At 32.4% G+C, this 19,866-nt stretch overlaps 1 protein-coding gene across 2 annotated transcripts in view; it reads left to right on the forward strand.

The window, feature by feature from the left end:
- LOC143222747 (glutamate receptor ionotropic, delta-2-like) overlaps window positions 1-19,866 on the forward strand; it is a 47,924-nt gene that overhangs the window by 26,909 nt on the left and 1,149 nt on the right. For both annotated transcript variants that reach the window (XM_076449683.1, XM_076449684.1), the window contains 6 exons: window positions 458-561; window positions 12,628-12,715; window positions 13,096-13,251; window positions 13,886-14,054; window positions 15,270-15,487; window positions 17,156-17,418. In XM_076449683.1, the coding sequence (XP_076305798.1) occupies window positions 458-561; window positions 12,628-12,715; window positions 13,096-13,251; window positions 13,886-14,054; window positions 15,270-15,487; window positions 17,156-17,418 (998 nt within the window). The remainder of the gene's footprint in view (window positions 1-457; window positions 562-12,627; window positions 12,716-13,095; window positions 13,252-13,885; window positions 14,055-15,269; window positions 15,488-17,155; window positions 17,419-19,866) is intronic.

Genomic DNA, 19,866 nt, shown 5'->3' on the forward strand with positions numbered 1-19,866 from the left:
ATTTAATATCAAATATACAAAATTAGTCCTTCAACTTGCCTAATTGTCATATTTCTATTGTTTGATTCAGAATAAAACCTCTTTAATATTTCTGTTTAGCGTGCATATAAAAACACCCGTTCATGTTGTTATCGTTAGTATTAGTACATTGATAAATCGTCAGTTGCATAATCGTTGGGCCATCCATAGAGATATATCTTTTTAAAAATCATTTTTAAACGAAAAATTTAACATTTCTGATACTTTGTTGTATAAATCTCTCTCTCGCTCTGTGTGTGTATATATGTATACATATATATTTATTTGTTTCTGATATCTTAACAGTATCATAGCCATTCTTTAACACGATATCAGGTTTATTTTGCAAGAATAGAAAAAAAAATAGGCATTTTTTTTATTTAGGACTATAAAACTTGTGTCTGAACGTTGTTTAACAGTTCTTTGCTTCTTTCAATAGTACCCTCCATTTATTTCACTGGAAAGGATAAATGATACGATCAGATTGAAACACTGCATCTGCAAAACAATATTTGAATTTATAACCAACCACAGTGAGCTGAAGTAGGTATTGATTTTATCACATTTAGTAACACATTTCATTGTGTTGATTCTCTTTTCATATTATCCTTAATATGATGTATATTATTTTTAGTCTTGTATTAATGGGGAATGAAATACATTTTATGTGTTTAGTGTTCACATTTTCTCCATTTCACTTCAATGAAGTATTAATTATGTTTTTCTTCTTCCATTTCTCCCTCAAAATATCTAAGATAATTAATATTGACTTTTGATTAAAGCAAACTGCTCACATAGACCAGAACTACAAATCTACCTAGTAAAAAGTATAGCTAATTTAACCTATTGCTCTGACATTCTTTGTTGTTAAAATTGGTATACTTTGTTTTAACGGTTATATGCTTTTGCTCTTAGCGAAATTTTCTTCCTTAAACATAATAACATCTCATGAGGTTCTACCAGCTTTGGAGATTTAAGTTATTCGTAGGTCCATATATCAATCTAATAATGCGAAGTAATCATGATAATGAAAACATAATAATAACAATTAAAATATAAATGGTTTGTTTCACACACGGTGATTATAAGTTCTGTGACATCACTAAGCGTTGTTAGGAGTAACAATAATAGCTCTAGGCTGTGTTTGTTTAATTTTCTAAAGAACAAGTTGACCATGGTAAAATTGTAGATGAACTGTTTATTACATTTGGTGTTGTAAAAATAGAAAGGCAGAATGAACTGTAGTCATAACATTCGGATCTTGCTTTCCATATTAAATGGTCCCCCAATGGCACAGTAGTATGTCTACGGACTCTCACACCACGAAAAACTGCGTTTCGATACACATGGTGGGCAGAGAACAGATAGTGCTATGTGTATTTTTGTGCTTAAATCTAAACAAACATGTTAAGTGTTAAAAAAATTGTATCATTTTAAATACTGCAGCTTATGAAATTCCCTTCATAAGATCTAATTAGTAAATGAATATTGAAAACATATGTTATTAGTAAGTTTTGTGTAATAAAACATTGGTTAAATTATATAAGCATCCGAAGCAAAACACGTAAAAAATTATGTATGTGTATAATCTTAATTGTTTGTTTGTTTTTAAATTTCGCGCAAAGCTACACGAGGGCTAGTAGTTGGCGGGAGGTGGTGATGACTAGCTGCTTCTCCTTTAGTCTTACACTGTTAAATTAGGAACGGGTAGCGCAGATAGCCCTTGTATAACTTTGCACGAAATTCAAAACAAACCAGACAAAGAAAATTAGTTTTGTTATAGCCTTGGTAATAAGAAGTAATAGCAATAACCGTTTTGCAACACGACTAACGAGCTAACAATACGCTAGTAGTCATATTATATAAATACGAGCGCGATCTGTGAGTTGCCAAGTGACAACCTGTTCTTATGTCATGTGTGTGTGCGTGATTGCTTATGCGTACACGCTATGTAATCAGTTTGCAGCTGCATCAGCTTGATAAAAAAGTGGATATTGTAAATATATGTTGTAACTATAATTTAGCCTTTGACAGCAAATGATAATCAGTGATGTCGAGAAAACCCACTTGTAGAGAAAAATATATATATATAAACGGCTAGTTTGGGTTGAGAAATATTTTACGTAGAGGAGCGAACGTTTCGACCTTCTTCGGTCATCGTTAGGTTCACAAAGAAAGAAAGAGATAACTGACCAGAAGCTGACCACATGTTTGAAAGGGGGTTGTGTAACTGAGTGTCGGAATGTAGAGGGCGTGCTTATTTTATATCATTTTATGTTATTTATTTTATTATTTATTATATTATTTTTAATATAAGTATAAAGGTGTTCCTTTGTATTGGTTTATTTTGGACTTAAGTTGTTGTATAAGTAAGGCTTCTTTAATTTTGCGTTTGTTTATGTTTGTTTCTTTATTTAGTATTTGAGTGTTTTCTATGGTTATGTTGTGTTTATTTAACTTGCAGTGTTCGAAAACGTGTGAAGGTGACTCTTTATGCTCTTTAACTCTGGTTTCCATTTTTCTACTTCTTTCTCCAATATAGAAGTCGTGGCAGTTATCACATTGTATAATGTTGGTGTGGTGTTTGTCAGTGTAGTTTTTACATAGTATAGACCTCAGTTTTGTGCCTGGTTTTTGAATAAATTTGGTATTAACTGGAATGTCATATTTTGTTACTAGTTTTTGCCAAATGTTGGTTATTTTTCTACTGATGTCGGGAATACATGGTATGCAGCAGTGTATGGTTTCATGATATTTTGATTCGTAAGATATACTTAGTTTTGTTAGTTGATTTTGCTTTCTGTCTAGGTGTGTGCGTATAATGTTTTCTATGGTTTGTGAAGGAAACTTATTGATGTTGATGAAGTATTGTTTTATTTTGTCTAATTCATCGTTAATTTTATCTGGTGAGCATAGTTTTATGGCTGTGTTTATTTGGTTTCTTGGTATGTTGAGTTTTTGTTTTGTTTCATGTGCTGAGTCCCAAGGAATGTATAGTCCAGTATGGATTTCGTGTAGTCTAGTGACGTTTCAGGATTATTGGTGCGGTACATTATGGGTACCTCACTGTTCTAACAGTGTCCGTTTGCTTTATACTATTTCTGGACAGTCCCACAGTGTAACGTCCTAGAACTTATGGCACCGAACGAGGCAATACTCTTCACCAAGTAGGGAGAAATTGTCAGAAAAAAGAATTAATGTTTCAAAAAAGGTTATACCGAAAGTACACCTTTATATAAAAAAAAGGCGTGTATGTGTTTTTTGACGAACATGTGCTCAAAATAACTCATACAGACTAGAATAAGAACTCATACCTGTTTGTCTGATCATACACTTCCGTCTTTGTTGTTACTTGATCATCCCACTTAATAGCACAGCGGAATGTCTGCGAACTTACAACTCAATAAACTGGGTTTCGATATCCGTAGTGGGATATAGTATAGCTTTGTGCTTAACTACAAACGAAAAAAAAACTGCTCGGGCAAGTAGACAACAGCATTGATATCGAACAGTACACAAACATTTTAATGAATGACTTACTGTTTATCCAGTCACTTTATTATCATAGGAGCTGTTTGAAGTAGCAACATTTACCATATTTTATTATTTCTATAGAACATTCACTTAAAGTACAATACATAACATACCTATAAGTTTCATAAAATCTTGAGGTTTTTCGAGTCTAGCCTATTTAATATAAAAGAACATTGTTCATACGTAAATCAAAACGTCTGCAACGATTGTCAAGCTGACACTAATATCTTCTAAGATATCCAACTCAAATGACGTTGATGTGACTTAGAATTCTTTTTGTGTGGTTTGTAGAAGAATGCGAGCATCCTTTAATGTAGGTAGTTGATAACTGAACTGATAGACCTAAGGGCACAAGGGTTAAAATTCTATAAATTTAAGTCGCTTTTGTTGGATTCCTCGTATACCATCTTTTTGACCATTTTGAACGTTCTGTTATTTATGTAACGCTAATCACGTTTGCAACTTAATTTGTGAAAAATCATTTGGAAAATGAATCATGTAATCCAAGCTATACGATTTTATTTATATAGAGGACAAACTTAACTTTTTCTGTATAAGTGTCACTCTTTAAATCTATAATTACATTATCTCTAAGATTAAACTTTACAGAACCATGTATTTCGGCGAGCTCACTATTATACAATTTACTAGAGTTACAAACAAGTACTACTCTCTTTCTCTCGTCGTTTGGATATTTGTATACCCCGGAGGGTCAGGTGCGCTTGACCTCTTCCTCCTTTAACTTTATTTATCTCAACGGTTTAATGTATGAAGAAATATCACACGAGTAGCCCGCACGTACCATTCACCAATACATTTGGTGCGAATATACCATTTCTCTCTAAAGTTCCATAATAAGTCGCACTTTCACTAGAAGGAATTTACTAAAAAACACGGCCTGGCATGGCCAAGCGCGTAAGGCGTGCGACTCGTAATCCGAGGGTCGCGGGTTCGTGCCCGCGTCGCGCTAAACATGCTCACCCTCCCAGCCGTGGGCGCGTATAATGTGACGGTCAATCCCACTATTCGTTGGTAAAAGAGTAGCCCAAGAGTTGGCGGTGGGTGGTGATGACTAGCTGCCTTCCCTCTAGTCTTACACTGCTAAATTAGGGACAGATAGCCCTCGAGTAGCTTTGTGCGAAATTCCAAAACAAACTAAGAAACATTTACATAAATTACCCTTTCAATGTTTATTAGCGAGTTCCTGACTATGTGATGTCTAGTTTGTGGGTAGTATTTTTTTCAAAATTATTTATTTATTTATTCTTTTTAACCTAATGTATAAGTTAATTGAGGAGAGGTGTTTAGGACTATCTTCATCATGTAAGCAGTACCTGTCAAGTTTGCATAGTAGTTCATTTTCCTCCTATTTTTATCAGGGTAATTTAATGTGCTACCGTGTTTCTCCGATAATAAGACCTACCCATAAAATAAGACCTAGTGTGATTTTTGGGGATAGTTTTAATATAAGCCCTACCCTTAAAATAAGCCCTAGTTAAGAGTGGCAGGAAGAGGAAAGAAATAAAAAAAATTAATTTATTAATTAGTTTAATAGTTAGTTAATTAGTTTGTTTAAGTATTAATCAGTTAGTTTAATAGTTTAATAATAGTTTATTTTAAATGGTTAGTTTAATAGTTTTACTTTGTAACTTCATTTTTTTTAATATATCAAAATAAGACATCCCCCGAAAATAAGCCCTAGTGTCATATTTTGGAGTGAAAATTAATATAAGCCCTGTCTTATTTTGGGAGAAACACGGTATGTAGGAGTCTATCTGTTATTATTGATATGTTTGAGTGTTTGTTCATAAACTTTGATGAGTTAGATCTGGATACTTTATACGCCGTCGTGAGTAATGTATTTTGTATTGTCTGTAGTTTGGTTTTCAATAGTTCTTTGTTGACGTTAATCCGTGCTGGATCTGTGTCGTCGATTACAGGTCTTATGCATGTTTTGTCTATTTTTAAAATATTGTCAGCTGATGCTCTACTGTTTGTTTTTTTCAGTTAGATTCTTAGCATAGTTTGTTCTTCGCCAGACTTTAGTTTTAATATTATTTAGATGGCTTATCCATGTTAGGGTCTTTCATACGGAACCGGACACCATTATGCCATACAGTGTCAAATGCTTTTTCAATGTCGAGAAAACAAGCGATAGTGCATTCTATGATGTTTTGTTAAAGCTGTCTATTATTGTTTCGGTTAGTCTAACTAAGTGATCTGTTGTTTGTCTAAATTTTCTGAATCCATTTTGTTCCTCAAGTAATTTTAATGTTATCGCCTGGAATGTGGAGAATCTATTACTGATTATACGTTTAAGAATGTTGCCTACACAGCTGGTCAGGCTGACTGGTCGGTAACTGTTTTGTTTATTGGCTGGCTTTCCCTCTTTGTGGAAAATGAGTATATAATGTTCCAAAAAATTGGAATGTAACCAGAGTAAAGTGACAAATTATAGATTGCTATTAGTTCGTCAAGTAATTTCAGAGTGCCTTTTTTGATGATGACGGCTTGTATGCCATCATCTCCTGAGGGTTTGTTTTTTGTATCTTTTACTGCTTGTTTAAATTTTTGTATTGTGATATTTTTGGTTAACATTATGTTATTGTAGTCGTTTGTGGTATTAGTGTTTCTGTTGTTTGTGTTAACTGGGAAGAGCAGTTTATATAGTTCCGAGTTATTTGTTACATGATTGTTTACTTTGTTGTAAAAATAACTGTTCATGCCTGATCCGCTATGTGTCTTGAAAGTGTTCTGTAGTTGTTTCTTGAAGGCTTCAGCTTTTTCTTTGTTTATGTGCGCTGTGATGTTATTATGATCTAGTGTTGGGTATTTTCTTGTCGTACTTTCTTCGTTAGTAAGTTCTTTTAAGTGTGACCCAAACTTTCTTGGGTCTGTTTTTTCATTTAGTTGGGAGCAGAAATTATCCCATTTTTCTTGTTTTAACAGTTTAATTTCTGCCCTGATTTTGTTTTTTATACTATTTATTTATGTTTTCATTTCTTTATCTCTTGTTGCTGTTGTTTGTCTTCGTTGTTTGATTAGTGTTATCAATTTTTTGTTTGGTTTCCATTTATTGTTTATAGTTCTCTGTTGTTATTTTGTATTGTTTCATTGGTTGCTTTTTGAAGACACCCTGTGATTATTTGACTGTAATTGTCAATTTCTGTTTGCTTTTTGGCTGTATGCTTAATATTGTTTGGTAACAGGTTATTTAGTTCTTTTAGGTATTTTTGCCAGTTTGCTTTTTTAGAGTCAAATTTATCTTTTCTGTAGGTTATATTTTTATGGGGTGCGAGATCGAAGACACACCATATTGGTAGGTGATCACTGTTGACATCTTTTCCCACATTAAATTTCACTAATATCTGACTTGTGCTATACGAAGTGAAGCATATGTCTAATACATCATTGGTATTTGTGGCATACGTAGTATGCATTTGCATATCATCGTTTAGTAGGGCTATGTTATTTTCATCTATAAATTGTAATAGATGTCTTCCGTTTGCATTTCTGTACTTACATCCAAAGTTCTTATGTTTGCTGTTTAGATCACCTGTTACAATTGTGTTTTGATTTTGGGAAAATATATTTTGAAGTAGGTTAATATCAATATGTTCAATCGGTGATCAGCATATTCCTGTTACTGTAACGTTTGGGCGATCGTTTAGCAGAATATCAGGTGTTGTATTTTCGTTATTGTTGCTTGTTTTTATTTCTGTAACTGATAGGTTGGTTTTATATAACAACATAATTCCACTGTTTATGTCCTGCTTGTTTAATCTATCCTTCCTGATGGTTGTTTATCTTAAATCTGTTGTTGTTATACAACAAGGTGTCACATAAGATAATTATATCAGGGTTTATATCTTGTATTATGCCTTCGATCTCGTGTTTCTCGGAAACCAGTATACCTTGGATGTTGATATTTACAACTGTGAATTTATGTTTTAACAGGTATTCAGTGATTGTTGTATTAATTGTGGTATGTATGGTATTGTGTGTTTTTTGCAGTACTTATAATTAGATCAATGCAGTTTTTGGTTTGGGTTGGTTTTGAGTATTCTGCAACGAAGTCTGTGATAATATTTTTGATTATGTTTACTTGTAAGCTTGTTTCGTCGTTTGTGCTTTCTTCCGTAGTAGAAGTGTTGTTTTCTTGGGGCTTTGGTGTGTGTGTGTGATTTTGTAATGTTCCTGTGGAGTGTTGTTTGTAATAGTTCGCTCTCTCTCCTTCTGTATGGGTATTTGGGTATTGATGTTTATCTACCCAGGAGCGTCAGGTTTCGTTAACCTCACCTCCTTTTTTCAAATTTTGGTTTACAATAACAACAACAAAACTGACAGTAATTTTGGTTTGAAATTCTCTATCTCCAGACCAATTTTAGTATGTTGCTCAGAAAGACTTCCATGCGGTAGTCCCATTTCATTCATTCGGAACCTTAGACCATCGTACCATACAGTGTCGAATGCTTTCTCGATATCAAGGAAGCAAGCGACAGTACATTCTTTTTCATTGAAGCTATTTATTATAATTTCGGTTAATTTGATTAAATGATCTGTCGTTTGTCTAAATTTCCTAAATTCATTTTGTTCTTTTGGTAATTTTGATGTTACCTCCAAGAATGTGGAGAGTCTATTACTGATTATTTCGAGAATTTTGCCAACACAGCTGATCAGGTTGATTGGTCGGTAGCTATTAGGTTTATTTGCTGGCTTTCCTTCCTTATGGAACATTAATATATTAGCAAGCTTCCAAGAAACTTGGATGTATCCTGTGGATAGAGATAGGTTAAAAAGTGTTTTTAGGTGGTCAAACAATTTCGGAGTGCCCTTTTTTTTAGAAGGATAGCTTGATTTCATCTTTACCTGGAGATTTGTTTTTTTGTGTTTTATTGCTTCAAGTAGTTCTTATAGGGATATTTCATTTGTTAGTAACATGTTTTTATAATCCATGATAGGTTTTGTGTTTGTCTCAGTTATATTTATTGGAAAAATTGGTTCAAATTGTTTTTTATTGTTTAGTATATGGTTGGTGACTATTGTAGAAATATGTATTCATATCTGGATCAGAGTGAGTTTTAAATGTATTTTAAAGTTGAGCTTTAAAAGCTTCGGCTTTTTCTTTATTTGTGAGTGCTATTGTATTATTATGTTCGAGTGCAGGATATTTATTTGCGACTGTATTGTCGTTGATGAGTCTTTTAAGGTGTGTCCAGAATTTTTTCGGGTCAGTTTTATCATTTAGTTTTGAGCAGCAGTTGTACTAGCAAAAGTTTGTACTAGTCTCTCTCTCCCTCTCTGGTATTTGGGTATATTTACTTGTATACCCAGGAGGGTCAGGTACACTAGATCTCTTCCTCCTTCCATAACTTTGTTAGAGTGGCTTGATTAATATATTACGAGTAAATACTGAATGGCTGGAATAGTATGATAACTTTAGTCTGGTCCTTTTCAGGACAATGTCCATTGATATTGTTCTTTCATATTTTTTTTTTATTATTTTTAATAAATCTAGAACGTAGGTGGCCTGTTTTATTTTAGTTCTATTTAACTATTACTATTATTATTTTAAATAATTTTATCTTAATGATCTGATGAACAAATTTAACGGGGAGAGGTGTTTAGGTCTCTCTTCATCATATTTGCAATATCTGTCTAGTTCGCATAACGACTCATTTTTTCGCCAATTTTTATCAAAATGTTTTATTGTACTATGTAGAAGTATATCTGGTATTGTTTGTGAATTTGTGTAATTGTGCATGAACTTTGATGAAGTGGTTTTAGGTACTCTGTATGCTGATGTAATTAGTGTATTTTGTAATGTTTGAAGTTTGGTTTGAATTTGATTTTCACTTACATTGATCCATGCATGAGCTGCATAGTCTATTACAGATCTAATGTATGTCTTGTATATTTTAATGATGTTTTCTGGTGTTGTTCCGTAGTTTTTACCAGTTAGACTCCTAGCATAGTTTATTCTTTGCCAAATTTTTGTTTTTATGTTACTTACATGATTTATCCATGTAAGTTTCGAATCATATGTTAACCCTAAAAATTTTGCACATGTAGCAGTTTGGAGGAGTTCCCCATTCATGTAGATCCGAGGTTGAACTTTTTGATGTTTCGTTGATTTTGAAAGTATTACTAATTGTGGCTTTATGTATTTATTTTAATTTATATTTTTCACAATATTCACATAATCTATTTAGTTGTGGTTGCAAGTTATTGGCTGCTATTTCTGGTGTAGGGGCACTTTTCCAAATTGCTACATCATCAGCGAACTGAGACGCGTATCCATGATTTGGGTCTTTGAGTGGCATATTATTTACATACATGATGAAGAGAATAGAATTTACCACCCCTCCTTGAGGGACGCCAGCTTCTGGAGTGAAGAACTCCGAGAAAATGCCCTCTACATTTTCTATTTTCCAAAAAGTTGGATAACTAGCGAATAATTTCTCGCGGTAGTCCCATTTCATACATACGGAACCGAAGACCATTGTACCATACAATGTCGAATGCTTTTTCGATATCAAGGAAGCAGGCGACAGTGCATTCTTTTTTATTGAAGCTGTTTATTATAGTTTCAGTTAATCTAATTAAGTGATCTGTTATTTGTCTATGTTTTCTAAATCCGATTTGCTCTTCTGATAATTTTGAATTAATCTCCAAAAATGTGGAGAGTCTGTTGCTTATTATTCTTTCAAGAATTTTGCTTACACAACTGGACAGGCTGATCGGTCCATAACTGTTTGGTTTATTGGCTGGTTTTCCGTCTTTGTGGAACATTAAAATGTTAAACTTGCTTCCAAGAAACTGGGATGTATCCAGAGTAGAGAGATAAGTTAAATATGGCTAATAGGTGGTCACAAATTTTTGGAGTGCCTTTTTTGAGAAGTATTGTTTGTATCCCATCATTTCCCGGCGCTTTGTTACTTGAATTTTTGATTGCTTGTTCAAGTGCATTCAGTTTAATTTTTCTGGTGAGTAGTTGTGTAAAGTAGTTATTTGTAATATTAGTGTTACTGTTCATAATGTTGACTGGAAAGTGTGGTTTATATAATTCTATGTTATTTGTTTGTACTAGTGTATTATTTGATTTATATGATTCAGAATTACCGGGTTTTTATATCATAGTGACATAAATGCTTCCCTTCCCCCCTCAAAGTACTGTATTATTTAGTTGATAAGCTATTATTGTCTGGTGACCTTCAAATCAACTTTATATACATATTGTTCAAGCGAATTCAACAATAAGCTCTTATATTTAATAAACGTTATCTTCACACGAGTGTTAAATGATTCTGTCAGAGCTTATATTTTTCATGTTACTTGTGTAATAATATATAAAAACAAACACTGAATGTATTAAGAGATATTTTAATACATCATGCCAAAACACGTCACTATATAAATAAACGAATAAAAAATTTTAAAACTCGTATTTTATGACAGTATTATTTAATCACGCTGTGTGCGTTCAATGCAAACTAAAAATGTTAAGATCTTAGGTCGTAAGATCATATAATGACGAACAAATCTTGATTTCAATGCTCAGAAGAATTACTTTATCGACTATTTTAAATTGGAAAACATTTTTCTTACACGTATTGCTCCCCGCTAGTACAGCGGTATGTCTTCGGATTTACAACGCTAAAATCAGCGGTTTGATTCCCCTCGGTGGGCTGAGCAGATAGCCCGATGTGGCTTTGCTATAAGAAAAACACACAAACACACTTACACGTATTTCCAAACAATGTTACGATAACCTGCGATATATTACCTTTCAATTCAATTACACTTTATGCAAAGATCATTGAATACATTAATCTAAATCGTAAATGTAACGTAATTTTTTTATATATAAACGCGTTTCATCACAGCCCAGGTATATTTTAGCATATATTAATGTATGTAAGTAAAGTCGTGGATTTCATAAGTATCAAACTGCAAAAACCTTAGTTTATAAACTACTGAATTGCCTTTTAAATTAGTTTTCACACAGCTTTTGTACTTTTCTATATTACTTTCATTACTTATTAATTTCAGTTCAATATGTAAGATTTTTAACATGGTTTGAAAAAAGTTGGTGTACAATTATAATATTTTGGTGAGTTGATCATGCTTAAAAGTCGGCGTACAACTGTGATATCGAACAAAATGTCATCTCTAACAACACGACCTCTGGTGCCACGTCGTTGTACTATGATGTCATCATCTATTCCCGTACCAATCACTTGAGGCAGTCAATTATCGCGCGTGTTTGAACATCTGCCCTTACTACTTGGATATAAGAGATCACAAAGAGCCAGAATGTTCTCTTACACTTTGATAATTTGGTTACGAAGATATTTAATTTTGGATGTATACTGAATCACTTATTTTTATATACATATTTTTAGATTTTGTAGTAGTGGGACTCAGTTCCAATATCAAGTACTGGAGAGAAAGTCCAATGTTTTCCGGCAATACTAAACCCTTGCATAACGTCAATGTATGAACTGTTGAAAGGCAAAAGGAGTGTGACCAAACATGGCGACATGGACTGTAACGATGTGATAAGGCTCCAAAATAATGAAATATACTCAACCCCTGTACGTCATAAAAAATAATAGAGAGAAAAAGTAAACCACAAAAAATGCGAATAATAAATAGATATTTTAATACCCGTAACTTTTGGACTGGGGTTTTAAACTTTGATGAAATAAAAGATTTGATAACAAAAATGATTATCAATAATTCAACGTTCAAAATGTGTTCACACACCTTTATTACACCTTAATTTTTAACAAGATGTCTGATAAATGTACCCCATGTAATGAGACTAATAAATTTTGGGCCTATTTGCACATCTGTATATTTGAATCTACTGTTTTATTCCTATATATTCTACACTAAGGGTATTTTTCAAACTATACATTGTAAAGACTTGAAAAACACTTGCATAATCTTGTTTTTAACACATAAAATATTTTTGAAGATATTATATATTGTCTTGAGATACAAAGGTTTCTTTTAGTGTAGGGAAAATTGTCAAGTTGCTTTATACTTTTCAAACTTCGTATGACGCAGTTTCGAATTTGTGGAAACACCCGACCAACAGTTTGGACTGTGGAAGAACAACCAGTGGACTGGTTCTATACGTATGTTGCTTGACGGGGTAAGGTTATATTTCTTAAAAAAAATCTAATATTTCAAGATGTTGTATTTTTCTGTTAATTTTCTATCATTGTTTCCCTCATAATGCTGTATTATTTTATATTGAAACTTAAAGCATAAACTAGCATTACATATACGAAGCCCAAAAATTTTACGAGCTAGACTTGATGGTTTAAAGTAAAATATATTGCTTATCAGAGATTATAAGAGATATATTGTTGATACGAAGAGAATCATTGATGCAGGCTTCAAATACCTTAAATTAAAAAAGAATTGATTGTTGAACCCAGTCTCCCGTTCCAAATTTTTCTGAAGCCAGATCAATGAATATTTGCACATGTACGTAAGAAAGTATATCAAAGATATTTATTGTACATACAGAAAGCCGATTTAGCACCCTTTATGACGATTACTGGTCCTCGTACAAAGGTAGTTGACTTTACGTTTCCAATCGGAGCAGAAAAGATCACAGCATTAGTGAAGATGCCAGCAGAACCTTCTAGAATTTTTTTGTTTCACTATCCGTTTAAACTAGAGGTACGTTTATCTAATAATGTGGGCGTATAAAATATTATTTCACAATTATGTTCGTACTTCCTTTACATTTAATCTAGAGCCAAAGTAATAAGTCAAAAATTTCGGATTTAATTAGTCTCACACTTCCTATTTGTTTAATCAAGAAATAAATTAAAATTAATGGGTTAAGTGATTTCATTTCATATAAACTTCGAATATGTTTCTAAAAAGTAAAGAAATCCTTCTTGACCAATAAACCTTAAAATAAAATAGAAGACCAGACGTTTCCATCTTATTTAAACTAAGGGTGTGTCATAATACGTCATATTCTTCTTTTATAGATATATATTTACATTAATAATAATAAAGTAATTGTTTTTCCTCAATATTATGAAACTCTTAGCTTCATAACTTGCAACCTCTCTTTTGTGAATTTAAATAGGTGGATTCTTTATCAATTAACTTAAGTGTTTTTAAGATATATTTACTTGCACAAGAATGGTTATTTAGAATGTTTTAAATAAGGAGCATAAGACACTAACGGAATAAATAACTTTACATGTCGTATTTTGTCGATGTGAGCACTTTGACAAACAATGGCCAATGCACATACAAAATCACCAGAATTATTATATAATTTTATTCTTATTTTCAGGTTTGGATATGCATTATCGTAGCCATGTTTGTAATGGGCGTTTTATTGTACCTGATTAACTTCTCAAGCCCATTCTACAGATACTATAATGGCAAAAAAAGAAATCATTGTTATTTCTTCAGAATTAACAATTGCCTGTTGTCGACATATGGCTCTGTAGTTCAACAAGGTTAGAACGTGACTTTTTCTAAAACTATTTTTAAGCTTTGTATGAGCACTCAACATTTCGAATTAACAGAGAAGATGTTTCAGTTTCCGTTTAAACTAAAGATGTGTTTATTGAACAAAAAGAAAAAAGTCAGATTCTTTGAAATTCTTGTTTGTTGGCTTCTGATATATGAAAGCTGGTTATGTTGCTATCTACTACGATAATTGTAACAACTGCTCTTTTATTTATTCACACTGAAAGTTTGCATTAAATTTTATAACGTTTTAATATTTTAGTTTATTTGTACCACAAGTTGTTAAGTATATGATTTCACTCGTATTTTTTCAGTGATAGGTTGTTTTAATTATTTTTTTAATTAATTTTTCAAAAGACTATATTCATCTCTTTAGTTTTATGACATGTTATTTCTCTAACTTCCTGTCATGCTTGCATTGATATAAACTAATTATTCTTATATGATAATTCTTTGTATTCGTTAGCCAGTGCAAAATAATAATTAATAAAAAAAATTAAGGTTAACTGTTTGGCTTTAACTGAAAAACGCAAATAAATAAATTATTATTTTAATACATTTTTGCCAATTGTGTTTCTAGATGAAATATAGTCGACGATTTCCTTTACAGAATCATCTATAACACTGAAAATTAAATGAAAAAAAAATTCAAGCAAAACATGTGATCTGTACGTTGTTGATGTTCAACTTCTGCTGTAATGCTATTTTCACGCAGTATGAATTGTATGTTTTTACTAAGAGGTGATGACTACGTCACTCTAGAAAACAGGATACTAGAAATGCAGGGTTAGGCATGCAGAATTGATGTGGCATGATACCATTAAAACTAGACATGCAGAGCTCTCGCAGCATAAGATGAGAATGCTGCCGCAGCGCAAAGAAACAAACAGTAGTAAACGATAACATGATAACAGTTAATATAAAAAACACATTTCTTTCAATTTTTAATTTCATGATTGGCCATGGAGTACACTACTTGTATGCCCTAACTGCACACCACAGAATCAAATCGTATATCAAAACCAATATTCTACAGTTTCAGAAATTAGCGTTTCACAACAGTTGCGGAAGATTAACACAAGAGGCTATCCTTTCTGGTAACTTTATTTCGAGGTGTATTTCATTTTAATATTACGATTTCATAACATAATATAATGCATTATAAAACATAGGGCTCAATTATTTTTCTTTTTCAATACTAGGTAGCGCTTTTGTTCCTGAAGCGATTTCTGCTCGTATAATCTTCATGACTTGGTCGCTGTCTGTGTTGGTCATTTTGGCTACGTACAGTGGAAATTTGATAGCCATCTTGACTTTTCCAGAAGCTCGATGGTTCATCAGAAACATTCATGATTTGAGCAAAGAAAAGCATATATCCATAATAATGCAGCCGGGAACAGCTTTCGTTGAAGAAATATTGGTAATATTATACACATTATTCATTGTTTTTACTTTTCATTTTGAAATGTAAACTGTTTTGTTCTGAATGTAATTGTTGTGAAAAATACTGTTAAAAATCAAAATGGATGAGTATGTGGTTGCTGTCTTGACACTCTAGTTGAATATTTTAAGATCTATCAATAAGGTTAGGTCTTAATGTTTAACTTTTACTTAAAAAGGAGGACCAGCTACCAACCAGTTCCTTCGATTTGAAGCTAGAAAGATCAACCGTAACGTTGAAAGTTCAGAAGACTACACTTTCTACCTTTTTTTCAACCAGAACATACATTGGTTTTTCATTATAACGGGCTGTGTACGATCTAGTGATTAACATGTCGAGTTGCGTATCGAAAGGTCCAAGGTACGAGTTTCTTGTTCTTTTAGCTGTGGATGAGTTGTAAAAGTAACAAGCAACTCGTACCTTGGACCTTTCGATACGCAACTCGACATGTTAATCACTAGATCGTACACAGCCCGTTATAATGAAAAAACAATTTATGTTCTGGTTGAAAAAAAAAAAAAGCCAGAAAGTGTAGTCTTCTGAACATTCAACGTTACGGTTGATCTTTCTAACTTCAAAACGAAGGAACTGGTTGGTAGCTGGTCCTCCTTTTTAAGTAAGAGTTAAACATCGCATGCAATGATGCGTTTGTTAGCATATACTGTATTATAATTAATCAGGAGTACCAATAAAAGTGTATCCTTCATCCATTCCTTCCACTCACAACGCTTCAGTGAAACCTCTAAGTGAATAACACGTTTCTGAAGTAATGTGACCAGGGGCACAGTTTCAATGAAGAACTATTAACAGTGTGTGGGAACATATTAGCAACTGGTATAAAATCTAGGAACTATTTGTTGCTGTTTGAAACAATGCCGTAATTTGATTCGTTTATGTTTATTTGTTCATTGTCAAATTAAACCATTGTTTGACACGTAATAATAAAGCCATAACGTAAAAATAGTGTTTGTAATACTTTTGAGAGAATTTGAAAGATACCAGTAAAATTATTATTTAGCAAAATATCGAATTAAAATATAATATGGTAGATAGTCATAAGATGAACATATTTTAATCTATTATTTTTAAAAAAAAAAACTATATGATTATTCATTTGTTATAGAAACCTTTGGAAATATTAGGTAAATTAATAGGCATTTTTAAGTTTTGTTGATAATTGGACTTCCAAGAACATTATCAAATATAGATATAAATAGCAAGCCACAGTAATGAAAGTAGAAAGGTAATATTAGTTATTCATAAAATTTTCCATGTTACTGTACTACAAAATTTTTGTGAAGACTAAATTATTAAAGTCAGTTTAATTTAAAAAAATTAAATTTCAAATTTTAAATTTAAAAAAAGAAGCATTAAAACCTTTTGTTTATTTAAAGTTAAAATTTTTACAATTTTGTCAATTTTTCCCTTTCAATTAATATTTAAACTAAAAGTTATTGTGATGTTTTATCCTGGTTTCTTATGAAGTGTGATTTAGTAGGCCAAGTTTGTATAATTACAAAAAATGAATTGTGACCTTTCTATGCGTTTTAAACATGTTTAAAAGTACTTTTGACACACAATCTAATTTTATATCATAGCCTCCAGTGCATTTATAAAAGTAGATATTATTTTATATTTATATGTAAGGAATACAGTCGGAAAAATGATCTGAAGTTTGAGGAAGATAAAAGAATTGTATTTTCTAATTGGAACAAAAAAATTATGGACGACGTGGCAGAGGGTAGTGCAGTACATCTTGGAGATAAATTCATCATTTCTAATTATATCATAAAGGAAAAGCTCCAAACGGGCTTTTGCCGAAATACTATCATCCCTCATCCTGTCATTGAATCGTTAATGGGCGTGGCCTTAAGGAAGGGAAATGTTCACAAACCAGTATTGAACAAATAGTAAGATATTATTTTCCTTTAATTATATAATACAAACCTCTTCTAAGTAATATCAAAAGATCAGTTTTACTGCTTCCAATATTTTTGAAATGCTCTTTTATTACCCAGCGTTTTGGTGATAGACAAAATTCAGACCTTAGATGTTTATTAACAGACTTAAAAATACCTATTACTTATTGTGAACCCATGTCCGGGTTGCTGCGCGCACACAATTAGCTTAAAATTGTATTCAACACTAAAACGGATTTTTTTTTGTATTTACAGGTAGAGACTAAATATGTTCTTAACGCTTTAATAAAATTTGTGAATGGATTACCAGTTAAAATAAATTTTATATGACGTTTCTAGCAACTTTTAGAATAATTGTAATGGTTTTATGAAGTGGGTGATTTTCGTCTGAACCTAAATTTGATAAGAGTTGTGACTGTGGTTAAAACTCGTACGAAACTTTGATATTATTTGTTGTAGTTGTTGTATTTTATATATAAATGCGCAAAATTTATAAAATATGAAGGTACTTCTATGTACTTAAAACAGTTAGGTGGCATATTTAGACTACTCGTATATTGTTTGTTTTCGATTTCGCGCAAGTCTACACGAAGGCTATTTGGGCTCGCCATTCCTAATTTAACAGTGTAAGACTAGAGGGAAGGTAGCTAGTCATCACCACCCACCGCCAACTCTTGGGATACTCTTTTACCAACGAATAGTAGGATTGGCCGTCACATTATAACACCCTCACGGCTGAAAGGGCGAGCATGTTTGGTGCGACGGTGATTCGAACCCGCGACCTTCAGATTACCAGTCGAACGCCTTACCCCACGTGATCATGCCGGGCCTTCTGCTCGTGTATAAGATTAGGTACGTAGAAGTCTAATAGCCGTGCGGGGCGTTTGAATAACTGGGAAGTTAAATGAAAATGGGTTAAACCTTTTAAATAGCTATAGCACAAGAGGCAGTTTGAATCAAATGGTCTGGTAAAAAAAAAAGTAACAAACTGATCGACTTATCAAGTAAGACTTAACTAGCAACGCTGTCAAAACCTTGGGTATAGGGGACAAGTATTAACTACTTAACAAGGTAACGGCACCGACACTAAGTGCCTACAAACAAGCGAAGAAATTTACACACAGCTTTAACATATAAACACTGCTGTCTGAGATGAAGCCCTGAAGAATGGCAGATCCATTCCCAAATATCTTGCCTTTTGCAATACTCGGTAGTATGTACACACACAACTCCTTTACGCTTATTTTTTATCGTACTTCCTTACTTTTACCTTCATTTTATGCAGAGTTTAATGTAGTTTTAAAAACTTCTCACGTACGTGCACGCGTTACTCTTTTAATTACACAAATATTTTGGAGTGCCTTTTATTATATTCTTCAGTTTCATAATAAAATTTGTATCACACATTAATAGATAATAGCAAAGAAACTTAATTTATTTTTGATTTTATTTATTTTGCAGAACGAAGTGTACTAACTATGCTAACAAACATCATAAGTACATTTTAGCCACAGCATAGCGGCTCGGGATGGCTCTGGGTTTTTGATCATGTACAAACTTTTAGCTTATAGCTCCGCCATCTCTTGACCAATTTGAAATCTAATTACAGTTTACGACTAAGGAGATCAAACGTTTCCGAAATTGATGCATTTTATCACACCCAAGGTCTCATAAATTAATTTACTCTAATCCGGCCTGAAATAATTTCGGTTCGACGGTAGACTGGTAGAAATCCTGGTAAATGATAATATAAAATCGGGCATACTTAAGGTTAAAATTTTCTGAAAATCTTTAAGTGTGAATCATTAATTTGGTAGAGTGGTAGTTAGAAATTTGTTTTTAAATTTCTACTCTTTATTATTATTAAAGAAACACTTTATCAAACTTCCAAGAATTTGTTGTTTAAATCACACGTCAGCTTTTGGCCAGCGTCATGTGAGTTCGGTGTCTTTTTTTTTTTTTTATTATTATTATTATTATTCAGTATCAGCTTATGCACTTTAGTCACACGTAACTGAGTCAGTGTTTATTATGTTTACTCGGCTCGAACCAAGTAAGGCAGCAAAATCACAAACAGTAGAAAAAGGTTTCAGTTTTGGTAACATCTGGTAGTTGAAGTCAAAATAAGTTTTATTCGTCAAGAACGGAAAGCATATCACTTTACTATATATAAACAAGTGTAAGATTGGAATGTATATGAATCATTTCATAAAACTTCCTAAAAGTAACATAATTCTGTTAACTAAAATATTTTTATAGTCGGGATAATATGAATTATTTTAACCATTAAAAGAAACGTGCTCATCGTGCTTTTTTTAGGTCTGAGCAGTAAAGATTATAACTAGGTTCAATTATCAATATCTGTATAGTTTATAGTTGTTGTTTTTCTTTTTTTGTTACAGCACCATAAACTATAGCACTAAAGATTATAATTAGGCT

Source organism: Tachypleus tridentatus, chromosome 8, assembly GCF_004210375.1.
Source record: "Tachypleus tridentatus isolate NWPU-2018 chromosome 8, ASM421037v1, whole genome shotgun sequence".
Lineage (NCBI taxonomy): Eukaryota > Metazoa > Arthropoda > Merostomata > Xiphosura > Limulidae > Tachypleus > Tachypleus tridentatus.